The sequence below is a fragment of the Parambassis ranga genome, chromosome 17 (assembly GCF_900634625.1).
Source record: "Parambassis ranga chromosome 17, fParRan2.1, whole genome shotgun sequence".
Classification (NCBI taxonomy): Eukaryota; Metazoa; Chordata; class Actinopteri; family Ambassidae; genus Parambassis; species Parambassis ranga.
Window position 1 is genome coordinate 13,822,315 of NC_041037.1, and position 19,195 is coordinate 13,841,509.

Consider the following 19,195-nt stretch of genomic DNA (forward strand, 5'->3'; position numbering starts at 1 on the left):
GCATGTTCCCCTCCTGACGACATTCATCCCTCACATTATCCGAGGAGCCGCGATTAAGAAATCCTGATATAAGGTTCTGAGGCTGATGTTTCTCTGTGCTTTAGGACAAGGTTTCTGTACGGAAATGATCAGCACATTAATTTTATTCATTTACACTGATAATTCACACAAATACGAAATCATTTTTTTATGTGTTATCAAGATTAGTCCAATTTAGAGAAGTGTGGAAACAGTTTCACTGTTTTATGAGCAAATCATTCAATATATAGAAAAATTATGACATTAAAGTTCATTCTGATTTTCCTATTATGCAGTAAAAAAGTTTCATGAAATTGGGAAAAGCTTATGAATATCACCAGACTAATTAGGCTTTAGGAATCCAATGAAGAATGGACTATTAGCCCATCATTATACACCATTATATGGTTATTATTCTTTATTTGTTCTCAGTGATGTGAGGATAAGATCAGAGATCTATGACACAAAGATGGGCCATAAAACCGAATGACAGTGATTAAGACATGAGCCAAACACATCAGAATTTACATTCTGAGGAGTCCTCTCTGCCAGAGCTTCATCTTTCACAGACATGAGTGTGTGTGGTCCCTGTACAGTACACCCTGTTATAACATTTACGGTAGAATAGACCGATATCTGCACTTGAATTAGTGTGAAGCTATATTTTGTCTGCTCTGATGTTCCATTAGGTTTATTGAATGAATCATCCGAGACTAATTATAGGAAGAATGTGAGCTCTAATTTGGCTTTTGATAATATTATCAGGCAGTTTCAGGATGTTCCTGCTCTGATGTGTGGATAAGCCTGCCTGCCTCGTCTAAAATATTTCCATTCACTAACACTTCTCAATTTGTTTTACGCCAAGACACATGGACTGTTTGGTGTCACCTAGCAGATAATGTGATTTATGTCTCCCTGTGTGCAGACATGAAAACAGATCTTTTTGTTATATCATGTCCCTCCTTGTCACTGACATGAATAGTTAACAGAGAGGTGGAGGAGGGACAGAAACCTGAGAGTAACTGCACCCCTCCCTCTCCTCGGCTGGCCAATGGCAGCAGCTCGCAGCTTAGACTGGAGGGCTGTGAAAGTATATAATAGCAGTGCTGTGCCTGTTCCTCCAGGAGCCTGAGCTCTGAGATTCAACTTTAGAAGACTGGCAGAGAACTGCACACTTCTGCAACAAGAAACCACACGACAAGAAGCTAGATTAAGGACAAGAGCAGCAATGAAGACAACTCTGGCAACTGTGACTCTCTGCCTGGTGGTGCTCATGGCCACAGGCTTCCCCTTTGAGAGGAAAGGGGCATCACCGGCTGGTGGTGCTACCAAGGAGAAGCGTGTCCAGTACGCGGCGTGGGATGATGTGAATGTCATTGCACACGGCCTTCTGCAACTAGGTCAGGGGCTGAAGGAGCATGTGGACAAAACCAAAGTCCAGATGAGGGACGTGTCCTCCAAGCTGAAAGTCTTCAATCGCACAGTAACCGAGCTGGGGAGGGAAAGTCAGAGGCTGCGAGCAGAGGGAGAGGCACTGAAGGCTCGGGCCCAGGGACTGGAAGACAGAGAGGGACAGCTGCTGAATGTCACGGCCGAGCTCAGGGAGAAGGCCGAGGAGATGCAGCAGGAGAGGAGGACAATGAGTGAGAGGATGAGCCGGCTGGAGGAGAAGGTGGACAGCATGTTGCAGGGAGACGCAGTGCTGCATGATAACACTGGTGCCAAGAACAACAGTGATGCTCGCAACATCCAGGTGAGCATTTGTATTGATGATGATGATGATGATGATGATGATGATAATGTGTTAAGATAAGTGGAATGATATCAGTTTGGCTAAATGAGGCTTTCCACTGCTTAGACACAGTCAAAGTGTGGCTGCACTGGTTAAACTCTGTGGTTTTTACAGTTGTCTTTTATGGTGAGGCTTTTTTTCTGTAGCCTCAAAGGCACTAAATTAAAAATGCAGAGAGAGCAAGCAGTGGGTGGTGGGTGGAGAGGAGTGGGAGGGGTGGGGTGGGGTGGGGGGTGGTTAGTAAGCCTGAAAGCCATGTAAAAAGAACGTGCAGTACGTGCACAGGCACTAAAAGGCCGCCAGACAAAAGGCATCTGCAAGCATCAGCTGCAAGAATGTGTGAATAATTGGTCGCAGCTGTCATATTTTACAACTTGGAGAATATTAGGTGGAGGGGGTTCGGAAAAGTTGTGCTTTCCGAGCAGATCATCTTTCACAAAGCAGCGAGTGAGTCTGAGAGAGTCTTTATAGTGAGATGGAAAATCCCGTGCTGCGAGTGAGTTACATAACCTCACCACAGCCGCTTGGAGAGAACAAATGCTTGTCACTGAAGGGTGAAAATGTGTCTGCATGCTTCAGGGGTTTCCGTGGAGCCCTGCAGGTGGCCAGTTTTTTCTTTTAACTTTAAGGCTCACGTGGCGCCATAGTGGTGTTTTTTTTACGCACAGACATAACGCTGAATAAAGCTGACTAAATGTTAAAAATGTGGTACCTTTGTGTTATGTTTCTCTCAGCTCATGATGGAGGCTCAGAACAGACGCATTGACGATCTGATGGAGCGCATCAGACTGCAGCAGGAGAAGCTGGACAAGCAGAACGTGCGCATCAGGACCCTGCAGAGTCAAGTAAGGAACCGCCACTTTTACGCACGTCAAGCACGTTTTTTTTCATAATCAGAAGACTTTTTTGTGCTCTGTGTTTCCTAAAATCATTGACAAGCAACTATTTTTTTTATTCCAGATCCAGCTGTCACGTCAGAGAGCCTCACCGCGGAGCAGCAATGCCGACGCATCCGTGCCAAACAGCAGCAGCAGCTCTGACGCGGAACAGCGCGACTCGCCAATCGGTAAGTAAAGCAGGAAAAAGCGTCCTCCAAAATCCTCTCCTGATACTGTCTTAAGTCGGCTGGCGACAAACCTGACGCCAAATGTGCCAGACCATCTGTTTAGTAAGGCCTCAAAGAAGCTTAAATCACTAGCAATTAAACTCAAAGAATCTAATCAATTTGCGACACGCTTCTCCACGCTGCGTGACGCCAGAAACAGGTGGACGTTTGGCCTTTTAGCTTCTAAAATCCTTAGAACATTGTTCCTTTAATACGAGGTGCCTTTCCTACATCAGCACAATTAAATTAATAAGCTTCTTAAAAGTTTAAAATGTTAACAGTGTCCATCACTGTGACTTCGCTGAGACACTTTCTTACAGCATGTTGGTTTCAATGTGTTTCATTGAAAGAAACAAACACAGCAGATAGAGAGGGGGAAGCTGATGCTGTTCATTAAATATGAATAAATGTCACACTTGTGATGGCCATGGCTGTGAACTGGGTAAAAGGTGAATGTGGCTGAGGCAACAGTTGGGTTCAGTCAATACAAATTACAATAATACCTCAAAGCTCTGACATCAGCAGGATTTAAGGAATGAGAAATAAAAGGAACATTTTCTTTCTGGCAAGATTTCAACTGGGGGAAAGTTCACTGTTCTCTGAGAGCTATCAGCCCGGGTCAGTCAGCTCAGCAGGATTACTCTCACTGATCATTTCTGTGAGGAGGTGGAGGGGTAGAGGTAGAGGAGGGGAACCTGGAAAAGGCAAAGGGAGGCTTTGTACATGTTGCATGTGGAGTTCCTCAGATTACTGGCCTTGTGCCTAAGTAAAGATAAAAAAACAGAGGAGGAAAAAATGGGACCAAGTCTAAATTTATCTGTGAACTTTGTACAGATATCCTCCTCTGTTTGGAAGACACTCACCTCCTCCCCCATTTTAAGACCTTTTTATGTGTAAAACAAACATTTGTGCATCCCTCAAGAATGAGCAACCTTTCCCCTAGATCCATCAGTCTGACATCCCTCCTCCTCCTTCTCCTCCTCCTCTCAGGTCATCCTCTCCTCCCCCCATCCCTGTACACAAACCCACCTCCATCTCCTTCTCTACAATTGTAATGAATGAGAAGTGTGCCAAAGTTCAGGAGAACCCCTGACCCTGAGGCAGACTGCAGCCACCAAAAGTTCACCCATCTAGAGGAAAGGTCACAACACACTAACTGTGTTTAGCTGATCAGCTGATGAGCTACAACGAAGAAAACAATCCAGAAAATCAAAATAGAACCACTCAAGGTTTATTTTGACTGGTTCAAACATTAAGTTGCACCACATGATGACATCCACACTATAAGGGTTTCACTGGTGGGGAGCTATTATACTTGTGCCTCATTAGGCACATGGCAGCCAAACACCCCCCACCCTCCCTCCGCCCCTCTTTGCTCTTTGTGTGGTGCCTTCTCTGATGTCTCTTTACGACAACAGCCCCAACCTCCACCCTCTGCTCACTCCCCATGCATGCACTGGCCATGCATGCTTTCGTCACCAGCTGGCTGCTGTGCACGTGAGGGAAGTGTGACATGTCAGGGGAGGGGGGTTGGGTGTGTGTGAGTGTGAGTGTGAGGAATGTAAAGGGTAGTGTGTAATTCCATAGGCTGTAAGGAGGGGTGTCTGCTTGGGAACTGGGAGAAAGGTCATATTTATAACAGAGAAAAAGAGTCTTGTTGAAGCTAGGTCAGAGGCATTATCGGGAACACATTTATATCTCCAGACACTGCGATAATCTTCACTTTGCCTTCTCTTATTTGCAAACACTTGGCTCTGGCTGTGCACAGACACCGCTTGCTGAGAGGTTGTCAAACTGTGACTGACCTACTTATGAAAGCTGTGAAGTAAACAAGCTCAGAATCTCAAATGCCACTTGATAATCAAAACATATGAGAGATTAATACTTTAAATTGGCTTAAAACATGTGGTTTAAAATTAGGGGAAAAGTGTACAAGGCAGTTTGTCCTAACAATATATGTTTTTTTGTTGTTGTTTGTAGAAATGCCAACAGACTGCCATGACCTGTTCCTCAGAGGAGAGAGCACCAGCGGCGTGTACACCATCCAGCCAATTAACTCAGAGCCCTTTAAAGTCTTCTGTGAGATGACAGCAGGTGAGCGGAGCTAAACCTCTTCTGATTTTTGAAGCTGCTTTTTTGCTGTATAGAACCATCCTGACAAACCTCTCTTTGTCTTTTTGTCCAGATGGTGGATGGACAGTGATCCAAAAGCGCCAAGATGGTTCCGTGGACTTTGACCAGCTATGGCAAGCCTACGAGAAAGGCTTTGGCACCCTGAATGGTAAATGCTCCTTTGAGTTGTGGGACAACTGACCAGTCCATGGTCATATTAGGAGATCTTAACACTCATTACTTCTACTCTTGTTCTCCAGGAGAGTTCTGGTTGGGTCTTGAAAAGATTCATTCTATTGCCAAAGATGGTGGATACATCCTCAACATCAAGCTTTCCGACTGGGGTGATGATGAAGCATCTGTCCAACTCCCCTTCCATTTGGGAGGCGAGGAAACAAAATACTCACTCCAGATTCAGGAGGCTGGCACTTTCAGTACCCTGGAGAGCTCCCTGGGCACTGACGCCACCTCTGGTCTGCCTTTCTCCACCCAAGACCAGGACAACGATCAGAAAACCGATACCAACTGCGCCAAACACCTCTCTGGTAAGCAACAATGATGAGCATGTTTACAGACACCAAATTGTGATATTGCTTCAACAATGCAACAACTAACTTTCTATAATGCTGTCTTTACAGGTGGGTGGTGGTTCAGCAACTGTGGTCGCTCCAACCTAAATGGTAGATACTTCCAGAGCCCTCCACCCAAGCAGCGGCACCAGAGGAAACAAGGCATCTTCTGGAAAACCTGGAGGGGCAGATACTACCCTCTTAAGTCCAGCATCATGATGATTGCCCCTGCTGCAATTGAAAACAAGTCATAAAGATCAGAAAGACGAGAAGCAGATTTTCTTTTCTTGGTGCTTGGTTGATGAGGCCTCCCTGTGATGATGACCTCACAGCAAGGTCAAACCTCCTCGAAACTGAAGCACAGGTTACTCATTAAGTGAGTTTCCACTGCTCTGATTTCTGAAAACACTCCCCTACATCTAAAGCCACTGATGGAAAAGAGACAAAAATAGAAAGTGCAACGGATTTTACACCATTGCTGTTTCCTGTTGGTGTGGAAGAGGGGCCCCCGAGCCGAGCCGAGCAAGCTCAGACCTGTCCACTGTGCTGTAAGCCGTAAAGCATTTCCAACAAGCTGAGACTCCTCACCAGATGCAAGGTGTTATCTATTGGCTGTTGTCGACTTTGAATGTGGTTATGTTGCGAGTAAATTCAAAAAAGAAAACTCCACAAGTCCAGATGCCTCTCTTCAAACGTTTGAATTAAAATGAGCTGGATGACTGAGAGTCTTCATCGACATGTAGCGAGTAAACAGAGCGGCTTTTATATTTAGGAGTTCAAAAGCAGGCTGATTAAGAAGCCTATGGTGTGGACCAAACGGTGACTTAATTTAAATGGATAAGCTGCGTTATGTAAAGTTAGGGTTACGATGCAGAAACTGTGTTAACACTGATACTCTGGACCATTCCAGCCTTTTGTACAATATAATGTATATGCTGCCAGCACATCTGAATCAAACTAAACACACTCTTCACTCATTTTAATTTGTTTGTGGAGATATTTAAATATTGAGTCACATTGACTTATTATAAGATGAGGCATTGTTTTGTACATAGCATTTGAAGGAATGTCGTCTGTGTTTTCAGAAATATAACTGATTTGTTGTGATGTCTGTGATGTTTTGACTTGAGAGTTTGTTATTGTAGATGTTCCTTTTTTCTTATTTAAGTGCTGTAAAGAATCATTATATATATTTCTGCTGCTTCCTGTTTATAATTTATATTGTCCATGTTTGTTTTTTTAAGAGAAAATAAACTTTTATGGCCACAGTGAGCCATGAACTGATTTAAATTACACTTTTGTCTGTGTTGTGCGTCTATGTACAATTCTGCAGTACACAGTATAAATATAATTAAATTAGTCCCACACAGCCCAGCAAAGAGCACCATAAACCAGTGAGTACACTGGAGGCTATGCGGACTTAGGGAAGAGTTGGGATTGAACCACCAGCCTTCCGGTTATTGGACAACCCTGCTATACCACTGAGACACTGCTACCACAATCAAGTGAAAACATTAACTCATAAACAACAAAACACACAATACAAAAAGCAAATTATAATGACAAATGGGCAGCTAGACTTCATGTTGGTATCCTAAATAAAGCTACCCGTAAATGAAGCTGAAATGGAAACGTTTGCAGAGGAATACATTCCAAATAGCTCTCACTTGTTTCCTGTCTGTATCTTTTTTCTATCCAAGTCATACACAAAATATATATATATATATATATATATATAAAATTATATACTAATTCCTAGTGTCGTTTAGTTTAGCAGCCAAGCACAGGCCCAGTGAGCCAAACCTTCTCACTTATCCACACGTGGCAGATCTCTTTTGCCTTAAACGCTTCAGCAGCTTAGTAGCTACATTACCTACAAGCAAACTTCAGCAGCTTCCAGGTGTCAACTTTAATTTTCAGTGCACCACTTTCTCCTCCTGTGTCGGGCTTACTGTTAATGTGCTTCATCCGCAGTGATCAGCGTCAGGATCAACCTCTGCAGCAGCTGGTCTGATGGAAGTGGTGCTCTGAGCAGACCTCTCAGTGAAAGTGCTGGCCTTGTTGTCACAGTGTGTGCTTTAATGAAAGGATTTTCCTGCAGTAGAAGATGTAAAGAACTGCAGTTATGTCACAGACCGTTAAAATCGGTCTGTTTAGCCACATACTCAAAAACTGGTAGTTTACAGTATCGTAACAAGGCTGTTCCACTTCAAATGGCTCCTTTATGCATCTGAGAATTTCAACAAATATTCAAAACATTATAAATGTGTTATTATTCTACATACATATTTACCATCGCCTAAACTCTATGACGTCAGGTAAAGGCAAGTATCACTCACCAATCTTATCCACAGGTTACCAAGGCAACCACACTGCTCACAATGGAAGGGGGTTGAAGGCCATCTGCATCCTCGTTTACAGAGTGTGAAAGCACTACTTGTAGCAGTGGTGCATGCTTGGTTAGGAGCAGCTGTCATGTGAAGAGCAGGGGTATATTTGAGGCACTATATATGAAAGTTTGCCTGGATCTGTCCTGCAAGACATGCAGCAAATACCATCCAAGTACACCATTACACCAGGACTGCAGTGGAATAAAGCATCTGATCGATTCATACATTTATTCATTATCATGTACAAATTGTAGTTCGGTGGTACAAAGCTGTTGTAAGACTCCAGTGCTCACCCTCCTGTTGTCTTTATTGCAGTAAAAAAAGGAAATACCAGATGATCAAGAGTCAAGAGGTACTTTGGCAAATATAAATTATGTGTTAAGAAGGCAAGCAGACATCTCGAGCAATGTAATGTGAGGGGAAAAAAACGGCACAGAAATATCAATGAGTGGCTTCCACCATCGCGATTTAAAAAGAAAAAGAAAAAAAAGGATAAAACTCCATAAAAATATCTGATTTTAAACAACACTTAAAACAAGTGGACAGAGGAAGAGCCATGATTTTCCTCTCTTCATTAGAACAAACTGCAAGGTACAGGCTCACAGTATGTATGGATATTGCAAAACCTGATTGTGCATGTCTGTGTACGAGTGTGATAATCTGTGTTTTTATATATGTATAGTGTGAGAGCTCATGTCTGCAAATATGCGCCCAGATTCCATTTCATATCTGTGAACTGTAACTCTGTTTCTACCACTGACTGAAGTGAATAACGCAGGTCGGTCAGGGGGGAAAACAACACAATAACATTTGGCAAAAACCATCATGGTTGTAGAGGACGTGGGTGAGCGATGAGTCAATGTGACACAGCCTGCAAACATTTCTCCATATGTCCTTGTCTTTGTTCAGCTTTCAGGGTGAGACAGCAACTCTCTGTGCTCGTAAACCATACCCCAGACTGTACACGGGAAAGAGAGGGAGAGCAAACTGAGCAACAGACCAAGAAAGGAGAAGGATAGTGAGAAGTAGATGACTGCTCTGTAGGAGAGACTGGCGACTTGCGGCTGCTGGGTGTTTGATGTGTTTCTCGATGACAGTGTGAAGAGAGACAGTTTGGGATCACAGAGAATAAAAGATGGGCGGACATTTGGAGGGGTAAAGGAGGACAGAGGGGGGAACTAGACTTCACTTCTCCCCTGTTGTCTCATTTCAGAGGTATTGTTGTAGAAAGTGCAGCAGCATTATCTCGTAGTGCTCTCCAGACTCAGGGCAGCGAATACTGTGCCGCTCATTCGGGTAGACCTAGAAAATTAAAACAGAGCCACCAATTAACATTAGGATCACAAAATCCGATGGTAGAAGTGCTCCTGGAGAACTGGAGTGTGAGTCTATGCATACACAGTACATCTGCAGGGTCATCTGGTCTGCTCTGATACACACTCTATTTAAGCACATTACATCATCTTTATATGCTTTACAGACAAAGTGCACAGCTTGTGTGCTGTACACAGCCTCTCTTCAGAGTTCATGAATGGTTTATTTTTCTGGCACATACACAGCTGGTGCCTTCACAGCAAGTGGCCACAACAAATTGCAGGGATCATGGATATCTAAGCAGGCTCTTGCCTTCACCCTCTGATAAAGAGACATTTATAATCATTTATAACATCCCAGACAGTCAACCAAAGTGAGGCATTAGAAACCAACCTTTTAAATGTAAACAAAAGTGGAGGCCAAGGAAACTGATGCTGTTGTAGTTGGATTGCTCAACATTTCACCATATGACTATTACACTGATGATGTGGGAACCAAGTCTCTGACACTGACCTGAAGCTGGTAGGGCTTCCCAGCACGGATTATCTGTGACACCAGGAAATTGGTGTGGAAAAAGTGCACATTCTCATCTAGAAATCCATGGAGAATAAGCAACCGGTTGGGCCTGGAATGACAAAATTTACATGGTTATAATGTGATTTAAAACAGAGAAACAGTGACACGTGCAATGCAGCTCTGGAAAGAAAGTGAAGCCCAACATACTGATGTCTTGATTACAAGAGATTTATTGATATATATCACTTCAGCTGCAGGAATCCTAAGCATTCAAGATCCCTATGTGTTCCTACATGCTGTCTGGTTCTTAGTCTTTAAACAGGAAGGTTGGAGCTCATCTAAAACCAAAATTACAAACTCATTTAAAAAAAGGGCATGATTTAAAATTCCACTTGAAACTCCACTTCAAGTTTAAGACCCGATTTGTTCAGGAATTCTAGACTTTACATAACACAAATACCAGCAGGAAAGCAGTAAAAAGTCAGCCTGACATACATAAAACATGCATGCAATTGAAATCCCACACAGATGCTCGTATGTATGTGTGTGTGTACTGACTCGCTGGGCAGCTTGTCCACATGCAGTGCCACAGATCCCTCCTCGTAGCCGTGCTGGTTGTTTTCAGGAACATCCATGTAACGCTCCGTGTATCCTGTGTCATAGGCCATCCACACAGTCACTGGGGCACCTGCGATAGCCAACTGAGACGGATGTAAAGTTTTGTTAAATGGTAAAGAATGTAATGTAGAATGTAAGGCAGAAAAAGTGACATCTTGCTCAGACAGGAGCTAGAAACATACACTCTATGATTGTTTTAGGTCTGCTGCCTATCTAAAGGCTTCAGTGTGGAATAAAGGCCATTACTCAACATATTGTCCAATGCAGACACCATGTGGCTGCAAGTGGCAACTGCAACACAGCTTCTTGAGAATTAAACTTCACAAATGAAATCATTCATTCTAATTTCATAATTCAGCACAATATTACTTAATCAGCTTCTAATGTATTCAGTCCACAGCTCACTGTTGAACAAAGAACAATTCAGCAACAAACAAGAAGTCTGAAGAACTGAAAAAAAATCCTCCTAACCTTGAAGACATTGGGTCGCTGGATGAGGCCCATGAGAGAGAGAAAACCACCGTATGACCAGCCATGGATGGCAACGCGGCTAAGGTCCACAAAGTTAAACTTCTCTGCCACGTACTGCAGCCCCTCCACCTGGTCTTCAATCTCCACCTGACCCTGAAGATGAAGAGGCAAACAGCGGCTGATTTAAACTGCCACCCTTATTTCTACTTACATGTTACATTGTGTGACTTATTCTGACTTTACCATTTTGTTTTTCAATGCCCCTTCAAACTCAAGGCCCCTCTGACAGGATCCCCTCCCATCAATGACGACCACAGCATAGCCAAGAGAAGCCAGCGTGTTCAGACGAAGGTACTTCATTCCCTTGAAAGAGTTGTTGACCAGCTGCACCTAACACACCGTCACACAAAACATTCTTAAAAATGCTTGAGGTTGTTTTCAATGTGCATGGCAATAGAGGTCCAAAATGACAATTAGTGTCTCATGACATGATGCCAACACAGACTGAGGCAGCATGGACTGGACAGCCACAAACCTGTGGGCCTCCATACACAAAGAGGACAGTCGGGTGTTTCCTGCCCGGCAGTAGGTTGTGAGGCTTGTATACCATCCCATATAGCTGGAAGCCCGACTTTCCTGGGAAGTCAAAAATCTCTGGTGGATTGTAATCTCCTGGGCATCCTGGAAGACACATCAACAACAAATGTGGTCAAATCCAAGTCAACATTTACCTCAAAATACATCTTCAAACAAGTGTGATTTCTGAAATGAGGCCTTTGAGCAGGTACAGGGTTTAGCATAAACTGTAATCCACACAGGCACTTTTTAAACAGGCATTAAACAAAACAATAGTCTTACACATGAGATCACTGCATATATTGACATTACTGCGTTTGTCCCTGAGAGTTCTGTCCTTCGGGTGAACCAGTTTCTGTCTTGGTGTTGACATAGGATAAAATGAGCTGGGATGTCTTGGTTAATAAAATATAATAAAATATAGGATGACAATATTCTTCCTCAGATTATTGTCCTTTGTGTCCTCCTGAGTAAATCTGATGTTGCTGTCCACTGCGTAAATGTGCACAATCCGTGCTGGGTTGTAATGTTTCATCCACATATCTAAACCAGTAGGTGGGGGTGGTTCGAGGTAAGGAACTCAGGGCTTTTCTCTCCACTTCTTCCTATTCTTTGTAGATGTTGGTCACAATTAGAGACACACGTGATCTGAAAGCTCTACAAGTCCAGTTGCCTCCCTTTGAATGTATATACGTAACAAGTGAATTTCAAGTAATCCCAGGAATGACACAAGTCAGTGTGCAGTTCTCTTTCACACAGTTATAAGTTACAAAGATAACAGCAACAGGACAAATATGATGGAGATGAGGTACTTTAGCATTCACACATGGTCAGGCTTCCTGATAAGTAAACTCAGTAACAGTAAACCTAAACTAGATCTGAACACTTTAAGACAGGGTTTGTAAAATAGGTTATTGTCCAATAATTAAAAAACGACTAAACATTTACTTTATAGTAATAATCTAAGTAATAATTTTAAATGAATTCTTCAGATGCTTAGAGGCACTTTCAGCTGCTGACTCTTGGCTGACTTCTACTTAATGATGCAAGGTGAGGCAAATATTTCTGTTAGTACAAGTCACTTCTTGTTTGCATATGAGGAATACAGTTCATGGGTACCATCTGCATGTACAGACCATAAAGACATGTTGTGCCTGGAATTCCTGTTGTTTACCTGGTGATTCCATCATGCTGGCCCAGAACTCAGGTACCACATGTAAAGGGTCACTTTCTGAGCTGGTCAGTTTGTACACATGTACACAGGGGGGCGTGCTGACGTTACTGTAGTGGCTGACGAAAAAGTCAAAGTTCTGCAAAATGGGAGAAGAAAGAGAAATCTGAAAATGATGACTATGAGAAAAATAAAGTACCCACGTAAGAAAAGGGAAGGAAAGGGAGAGAGAGGATCGGATCTGTGTCAGAGAATATTTATCCCATACAGCAAAACATTGCCAGTGTGTTTTAAACCTAGGCTTGTAATGTGATGTTTTTTTCTTAAATTGTTTAATAACTCTTCTAAAGATATTATTTGCTATACTCACAATAAACCAAAATCTGCACAATGAAACTTGAAATTCCTCCACTAACATGCAAAAAGAGTGCCATTGCAGCTGCTGCTATAGAGTCCAGTGGCGGCTGCTCTATCATTTTATGTGGCCTACCATTTTGTGGCTGAGTTGCTGTCGTTCCCGCTTCCACTTTGTTATTATACCACTGAGAGTTGACTGTGGAATATTTAGTAGCAAGGAAATTTCACAGGTGGCATCCTATCACAGTACCACACTGGAATTCACTGAGCTCCATTCTTTCACAAATGTTTGTAGAAGCAGTCTACATGCCTAGGTGCTTTATACACCTGTGGCCATGGATGTGACTGGAACATCTGAATTCAGTTATTTGGATTGGTGAAAGAATACTTTTGGCAATATATTGTATGTATCTATGTATGTGTCAAGAGGAATGTGTGTAAATGTAATTAAATAAAGAAGTAAAATGTGCACATAAGTTGAGGTGGAAAAAACTGCAATACCTGACTAACTGAGCAGCTATGAGAAAAGCCAGATTTGGTTAGTCTGACCACATCTCCAGGTGACTCATAGCTGACCACATAGAGGTGGTGCTCCAGAGGAGTGTCTCGGGTTCCCTGGAAGTACACCAGTTTTGCTGCCTCGTTCACCCAGATCTAGCAAGGGAAAGACAAGAATATCCACACAAGGTACAAAATTGTCAGTTTTTAGGTTATTATTAATTTACTCGTTTTACAATAGCAGCAGAGAACTGAAGGCAGAAAATATCCTGAAACCAGTTACAACTGCAGTACAAGCCTGACAGAACATTGCAAACGTAAATAATGCCTTCTGATGTCAATCAGTCGTTACCATCTGCCAGTGTAACCCTTGTATCTCCAAATGAATGCAGAGGCAGGAATTCAATATGTATGTCTGCATGCATGAATGACATCCTTTGACTAACCTTGGAACCATGTCTTGCCAGTACTTCCCATTCTCCGCTGGTCAATGTAACCTCCTCCTTGATTGCACATCTGAAGTCTCCTGCAAAAAAAGAAAACAGATTCAACTTGTTCTTTGGCATTGAAAAAAAATGATGCAAACAGTTCTCACACGCTGAGAGATAAAACCTATTTATTCTCACAAAGATTAAAATTAAGATTAAGAAACCTTTATTAGTCCCACAATGGGGAAATTGCATTGAAGTTTATACAAATAAGGGGGCACCCCGGATCACAAAGCGCTCACAAATACTGGCTAATTTGATTTCAAATAATTTCTGGAGCACCTCCTGGGTTCTTACCTTCTACATGTTGATATTCCTCTGTCCAATGGAAGCAGCCAGGATGTAAGAGGGATGTGATTTTATACAGATGGCTGAAACCTGTTTTAGACTCATTCACCCAAATGAAAGTAAACTCATCTTCTGTTGTTTGAATAAAGGGATAGAATATATCATGAACCTGCAAAAAGAAAAACACTGTTACAATCACAATACTATGACAACACAATGAAAAATGAATTTCAAGGTAAGAGTGTGCCAAGGGACAGGACTTACATTTATCCAGACGTCAGTAGTCTCTTCATAGATTATGTAAGGCTGTGTGCTAGCAGATACGGCCTCTAGACTCTCCTGCCTCAGAGCTGGGTCATCTGTGACAGGTATGAAGAGGGCAGGAGGCAGAAGAACAAGCTGAAGCTTCCTCTGACTGCGATCCAACAGCACTGCCCAGCCACTAAAAGAGCACAGAACCGACAAATCTCAAAATGTTTTCAGTCCCTCAAGCAAGCTGTGTTTCCTTTGCTGGATTAGTCTGTGAATGTGAACAAAGTTTTGACTGAAACGCACTATTTGCCGTCACTCGTCCACCCTACTCTGGCGATGTATTCTGTCCCAGGAAACAAGGAAGTGAAGGGGATGGCCAGCTCTTTATCTTGTGTGCTCACAATCTGTAAGTACACACACATAAATTCATTAGCAACACTAAATGATGACGCTAAAGAACAAGTCGGTAAAAGTCTTACTCTTCCTTGATGATCTGTCTTGATCTCTGCCAGTTTTAGGGTAGCCTGGGGATTTTTGCTACCTGAAAATAGGACATTAGGGTAAAATATAAAAATGTAAAAACAAACATATATTATACATGTGTACATGGCTGCACTGACCTGTACGGGGATATCTGTAAGCGTCTGCTTTCCGCTCCTCCAGTGCTGGAGATGGAACGTGAATAATTTCTACTTCTGTCTCATCCACTTCTTCATACAGAAGGTACGCTGTTTTACCTCCACTGGGGTCTGAAGTAAGAAAATTCTCTGCATTATTTACATAGACATAGCACAATGTATGCACACAAACAGACACTACTGCTCCTGCTGACCTTCTACGGCTGAGGGACACCACCAGTAACCGGTGAAACGGTCAAACTCTTCCTGAATGACAAATGTCGCTACACCTGCAGACTTTGGATCGTCCTTAACATTATCAACACCTGGAAGAAATGAAAGACATTAAGAAAAAGGATTTACATTCATGTGAAAGTACATTCAGGCCTAAATAATTGGGGTTGGAGACATTAATATTAGCTTCCCAATGAAAATGTCACTTTTCAAATTGTTTTCCCACTTTTGTTTAATAAAGCAAGAAAATTGAAAACACACTTTTACCATAAAACTAGTATGTTTGAAAATGTTAAATTCTATTTGCTCTATTAAACAGAATGTGGAAAATAATTAAAGAATAATTTTGTCTTTAACTGTATGTTAGACTTTATCAATGATGTATAAAACATTCAGACCTTTATGACAGTACGTGAGTCTCCTTTCTTCTCCTGTCTTAATGTTAGCTATCCACAAGTCGTTGTTGTTGATGAAGGCTATGAAGTCTGGGTTACCAGGGCAGATCTTGGGGTCCATACGGGTCCCTGAGCACTGGGTCTTTATCTCCACAGGCTTTACAGGAGCAGACTGCTAAAACCAACAAACACAATCTTAACCAAAAGCAAAGTGGGGCGTCTCAGTAACAATTACCAGAGCTTCAATACAAAGCTGACACTGACAGAGCAGTATCCTACAAGCTAACAATTTAACATCTCAGTCATAAAATAAGAGACTGCTTAAAACAAGATGATGTGTCAAAAACATTCGAATGAGGATGCACAATAACATCATGCTGCACCAGCACCACTGAGCTCAGTGCATCTCCTGTGCAAATGTGTGTGATCCAAATCACTGAAGTGACATCATCACCTCAGCATCATCTACAGCTTTGATAGAAACTGTTACAAAACAGGGCACATCTTATATGCAAATGTAACTATTTGCTCACTACATATGGCCTTTAACTCTGCATCTGGTAGTGGGCCATTGTAAGCAAAGTATGCGTAATTACACTAGGAGGGATTTAAACAGTAGAGACCTGATGCAAACAAAAAAGTGTATATATCAGTATTGGCAATCATCTACATTAGTTGGACAATAACAGATTATTGGACATCAGATAACATGTATCACTGAAACAAAATCTACCTATGTGCCTCTTTCTGTCCATAATAGCTGCTGTAACAAGCACAGTGCCAGATATGGACATCCTCTACATTACAAACCCCCATTTCCCTATGAATTGTAAATTGAAGAAAAAAAAAGAAAGCAGTGTTCTCACAATGAAACCATTGTTGCCTCCATCTTGACAGTAGAAGAGGCTATTGCTGGCCTGGAAGAGGAATAGACCTGTCTGGGAATGGTAATCATAGGAAGTGATACCAAATGCACCCAGACGTTTACGCTCTCTCAGCAGCTCCTCTTCTCGAGAGTAAGCCCCCTGGTGTGGTGTAGCCTAAGAGAAGCCACAGGAAATCATACGGAAATCATAAAAGTGTAATTCACTGAAGAGATACAGGTATACACATTTGCTATGCAGTACATTGCAGTATATATGAATACAATATGACTACAATAAAACATGTTGCTGAACAGCTTATACTTGAAAGCTAAATATTTAGAGTTTCAATAACATGTTGTGTTGTTAAGTGGTTGCACTGCTTCACAAACAGGAATTCACCTGGAAGTGATCCAGCATCTGTTTCCATGACAACACTAAAAGGGCCTCTTTCCGAATCTTCTTGGGGATTTCCGAGTAGAGTAATGAATTCTCTCTGCTTCCATAAGGCATTCCTGGAAGACAGCAGCAAACAAAAAATGTGCTAAATTTATTACAGTGATTGTTTTAATGTCACAAGGCAATCACGTTCTACTCCCTCAAGCAGGAAAGCATAACTAACCTGAGGTCAGGTGAAAGGAGCACAGAAGAGCAAAATGAAGAAAACACTAAGAATGAGCCTGCACATTTTGTTACCAAGCTTTTGTCAGCCTACCGAGGTAGTACAGCCGGTGGGAATGGGGTCCATTCTCATCCTTCTTTTGCACAAACTGAAAATCATGAGGAGCCTTGTTGGCAATCATGCCCGAATATTTCCTGCTACAGTGGATGATGTCACGCAGTCCCTCCCATGAGTGTTTCTCCACGAAAAACTGGGATGGGACGTCCTCCATCTCCACCACCTCTGTGCTGTCCGAAAGGCCGTCCACAGCAGTCATGCTCACAGTCACACAGCTGGATGTAAAAAAAAAAAAACTAATCGGTGGGGCAAAAACTAAAAATTATAATTATTTTTGACAAGATATAGTAGGAACAGATGGCTTTTGCTCGTGCTGGTACATTTCAACTGATCCATTTTAAATGCACCTATCCATCAGGTCTGAATGGCTTCTGTAAAAAGTGTCCTTTTAAATATTATTCACGCATTAGTAAATTGAAATTATATGAATGCCATACCTTTTCCAGATACCCTCTTTATTGTCACAAAGTTTGACCTTCTTGACTCTATGCATTCACTGGTTAACAATCCTCACTCCAGTTTTTGTAACCTACGAACAAAGTACAGTATAACATTTTTAAAATAGTTAAATATGTTAAAAACAGGGGCAGCAATTCCTCAACAGTAACAGTTAGAGAGAGAGAAAGGGTTTACTGGAATTCCAGTTAGACCTTTTATGTTTGTCTAGCAACACAAAACAGCTGATAAGTCTACAACTGTAGTAGAGAGTTCAGGGAATACTCCACATTCTACACATTATAATCTGTGTTTGTCAAGAGACTAGTACGAGAAAAGGACATGGGTGGGGGAGACAGAGTACAGATAACCAAGTGGTTTCTTATGTGACTGTTTTGGCATTTATTTCTTTAACAGTGACCTCACAACATACACATCACCCATTAGGGTGGTGATTTATTCCAAGCATTCCAAGTAGCGTGCATACGAAGTCAATATCACAGCTACTAGTAAAGATGACACCTGGTTCCAGCTGTGGACATACGTATGAGGAACATCTGCTGAACATTACATTTCAACTTAACGTAGCTTCTGCCGTATCATGCCTTCCGTTAATATGGAAAGAACAGGGCTGCAATCTGTAACGGTAAACACTAATCGAGCCTCAGCTAGATACCCGGTATGTTTTAGCCTGCTAATCTTACGGGAGGGGGGGCGATTCAGAGTCAAAAGAGTAAAATGACGGTACCGCTAATGTTAACAGTTCACCTTAGCTAGCCTACAATAGATCTTTGTTCTCGAATTGGAACTGCTCGGTCACACCGGGAAAAACACCGGCACATTCACGTAGGTTAGAATTTTCAACGGAACCAATGTTACTAACATTTGGAAGTGAATGACGAAAGTCCGAGTTGTTAGAAACCGGCAGTTATTAAACTGCGTCTGTTTAAAAAATCTTGATTTGGTGCATTTTGAAATGACAGTTCTCCCCTGTCAGTTTCGCTTGGAAGCTAAGTGGCTAGCTACCGTTAACCTAGCTGAAAGCTAGGTAGCCGCTAGCAAGCGTTAACTGATTTTCTAAAGAAAAAAACAGACGCTGGGCGAAACGTCGCTACGAAACAAGCTAACATTAAGTAAAATACTTACCAATGTGGCCACTGTTACCTTAAGCAGGTTATACACTCTATTAGCTTGGTGTCAATAAACAGATTTTGTGACTGCTAAAGGCTGTATCCATGGCCCAGAATGGCCACACAAAATGCAGCTGGCGTTCTGATCGGGAAAGAGGCGGAACCTTCGCCCTGATGCAGTACACACCCGTGCTTTTTTCAGAGCCGCACTGCCGCTCTGGCGTCAGACGGCCTGGGCTGTTCGGTG

The 19,195-nt window shown here is 42.3% G+C and overlaps 2 protein-coding genes across 3 annotated transcripts; one reads left to right on the plus strand and one right to left on the minus strand.

Moving 5' to 3' along the window:
- The first annotated feature begins 1,246 nt into the window (after positions 1-1,246).
- On the plus strand, positions 1,247-6,864 carry angptl4 (angiopoietin-like 4). Its single transcript, XM_028428589.1, has 7 exons — positions 1,247-1,771; positions 2,545-2,655; positions 2,771-2,876; positions 4,896-5,009; positions 5,101-5,196; positions 5,288-5,572; positions 5,666-6,864. Exons 1-7 carry the CDS (start codon positions 1,247-1,249, stop codon positions 5,848-5,850), a joined length of 1,422 nt encoding a protein of 473 aa, XP_028284390.1. The 3' UTR covers positions 5,851-6,864.
- Positions 6,865-8,484: 1,620 nt separating this feature from the next.
- LOC114450426 (dipeptidyl peptidase 9-like) lies at positions 8,485-19,118 on the minus strand. 2 transcript variants are annotated; one of them, XM_028428528.1, is made up of 21 exons: positions 18,965-19,118; positions 17,821-17,912; positions 17,360-17,598; positions 17,047-17,159; positions 16,648-16,821; positions 15,785-15,953; positions 15,368-15,478; positions 15,156-15,284; positions 15,015-15,076; positions 14,839-14,939; positions 14,548-14,725; positions 14,293-14,452; positions 13,954-14,033; positions 13,511-13,663; positions 12,656-12,791; positions 11,441-11,586; positions 11,149-11,295; positions 10,906-11,058; positions 10,375-10,517; positions 9,814-9,925; positions 8,485-9,288 (listed from the first exon to the last, which is right to left on the minus strand). In XM_028428528.1, exons 2-21 carry the CDS (start codon positions 17,874-17,876, stop codon positions 9,196-9,198), a joined length of 2,655 nt encoding a protein of 884 aa, XP_028284329.1. In that variant the 5' UTR covers positions 17,877-17,912; positions 18,965-19,118; the 3' UTR covers positions 8,485-9,195. The 2 variants fall into 2 exon arrangements, with proteins under 2 accessions (XP_028284329.1, XP_028284328.1); XM_028428527.1 differs by having other exon boundaries at positions 15,785-15,956.
- Positions 19,119-19,195: the final 77 nt, after the last annotated feature.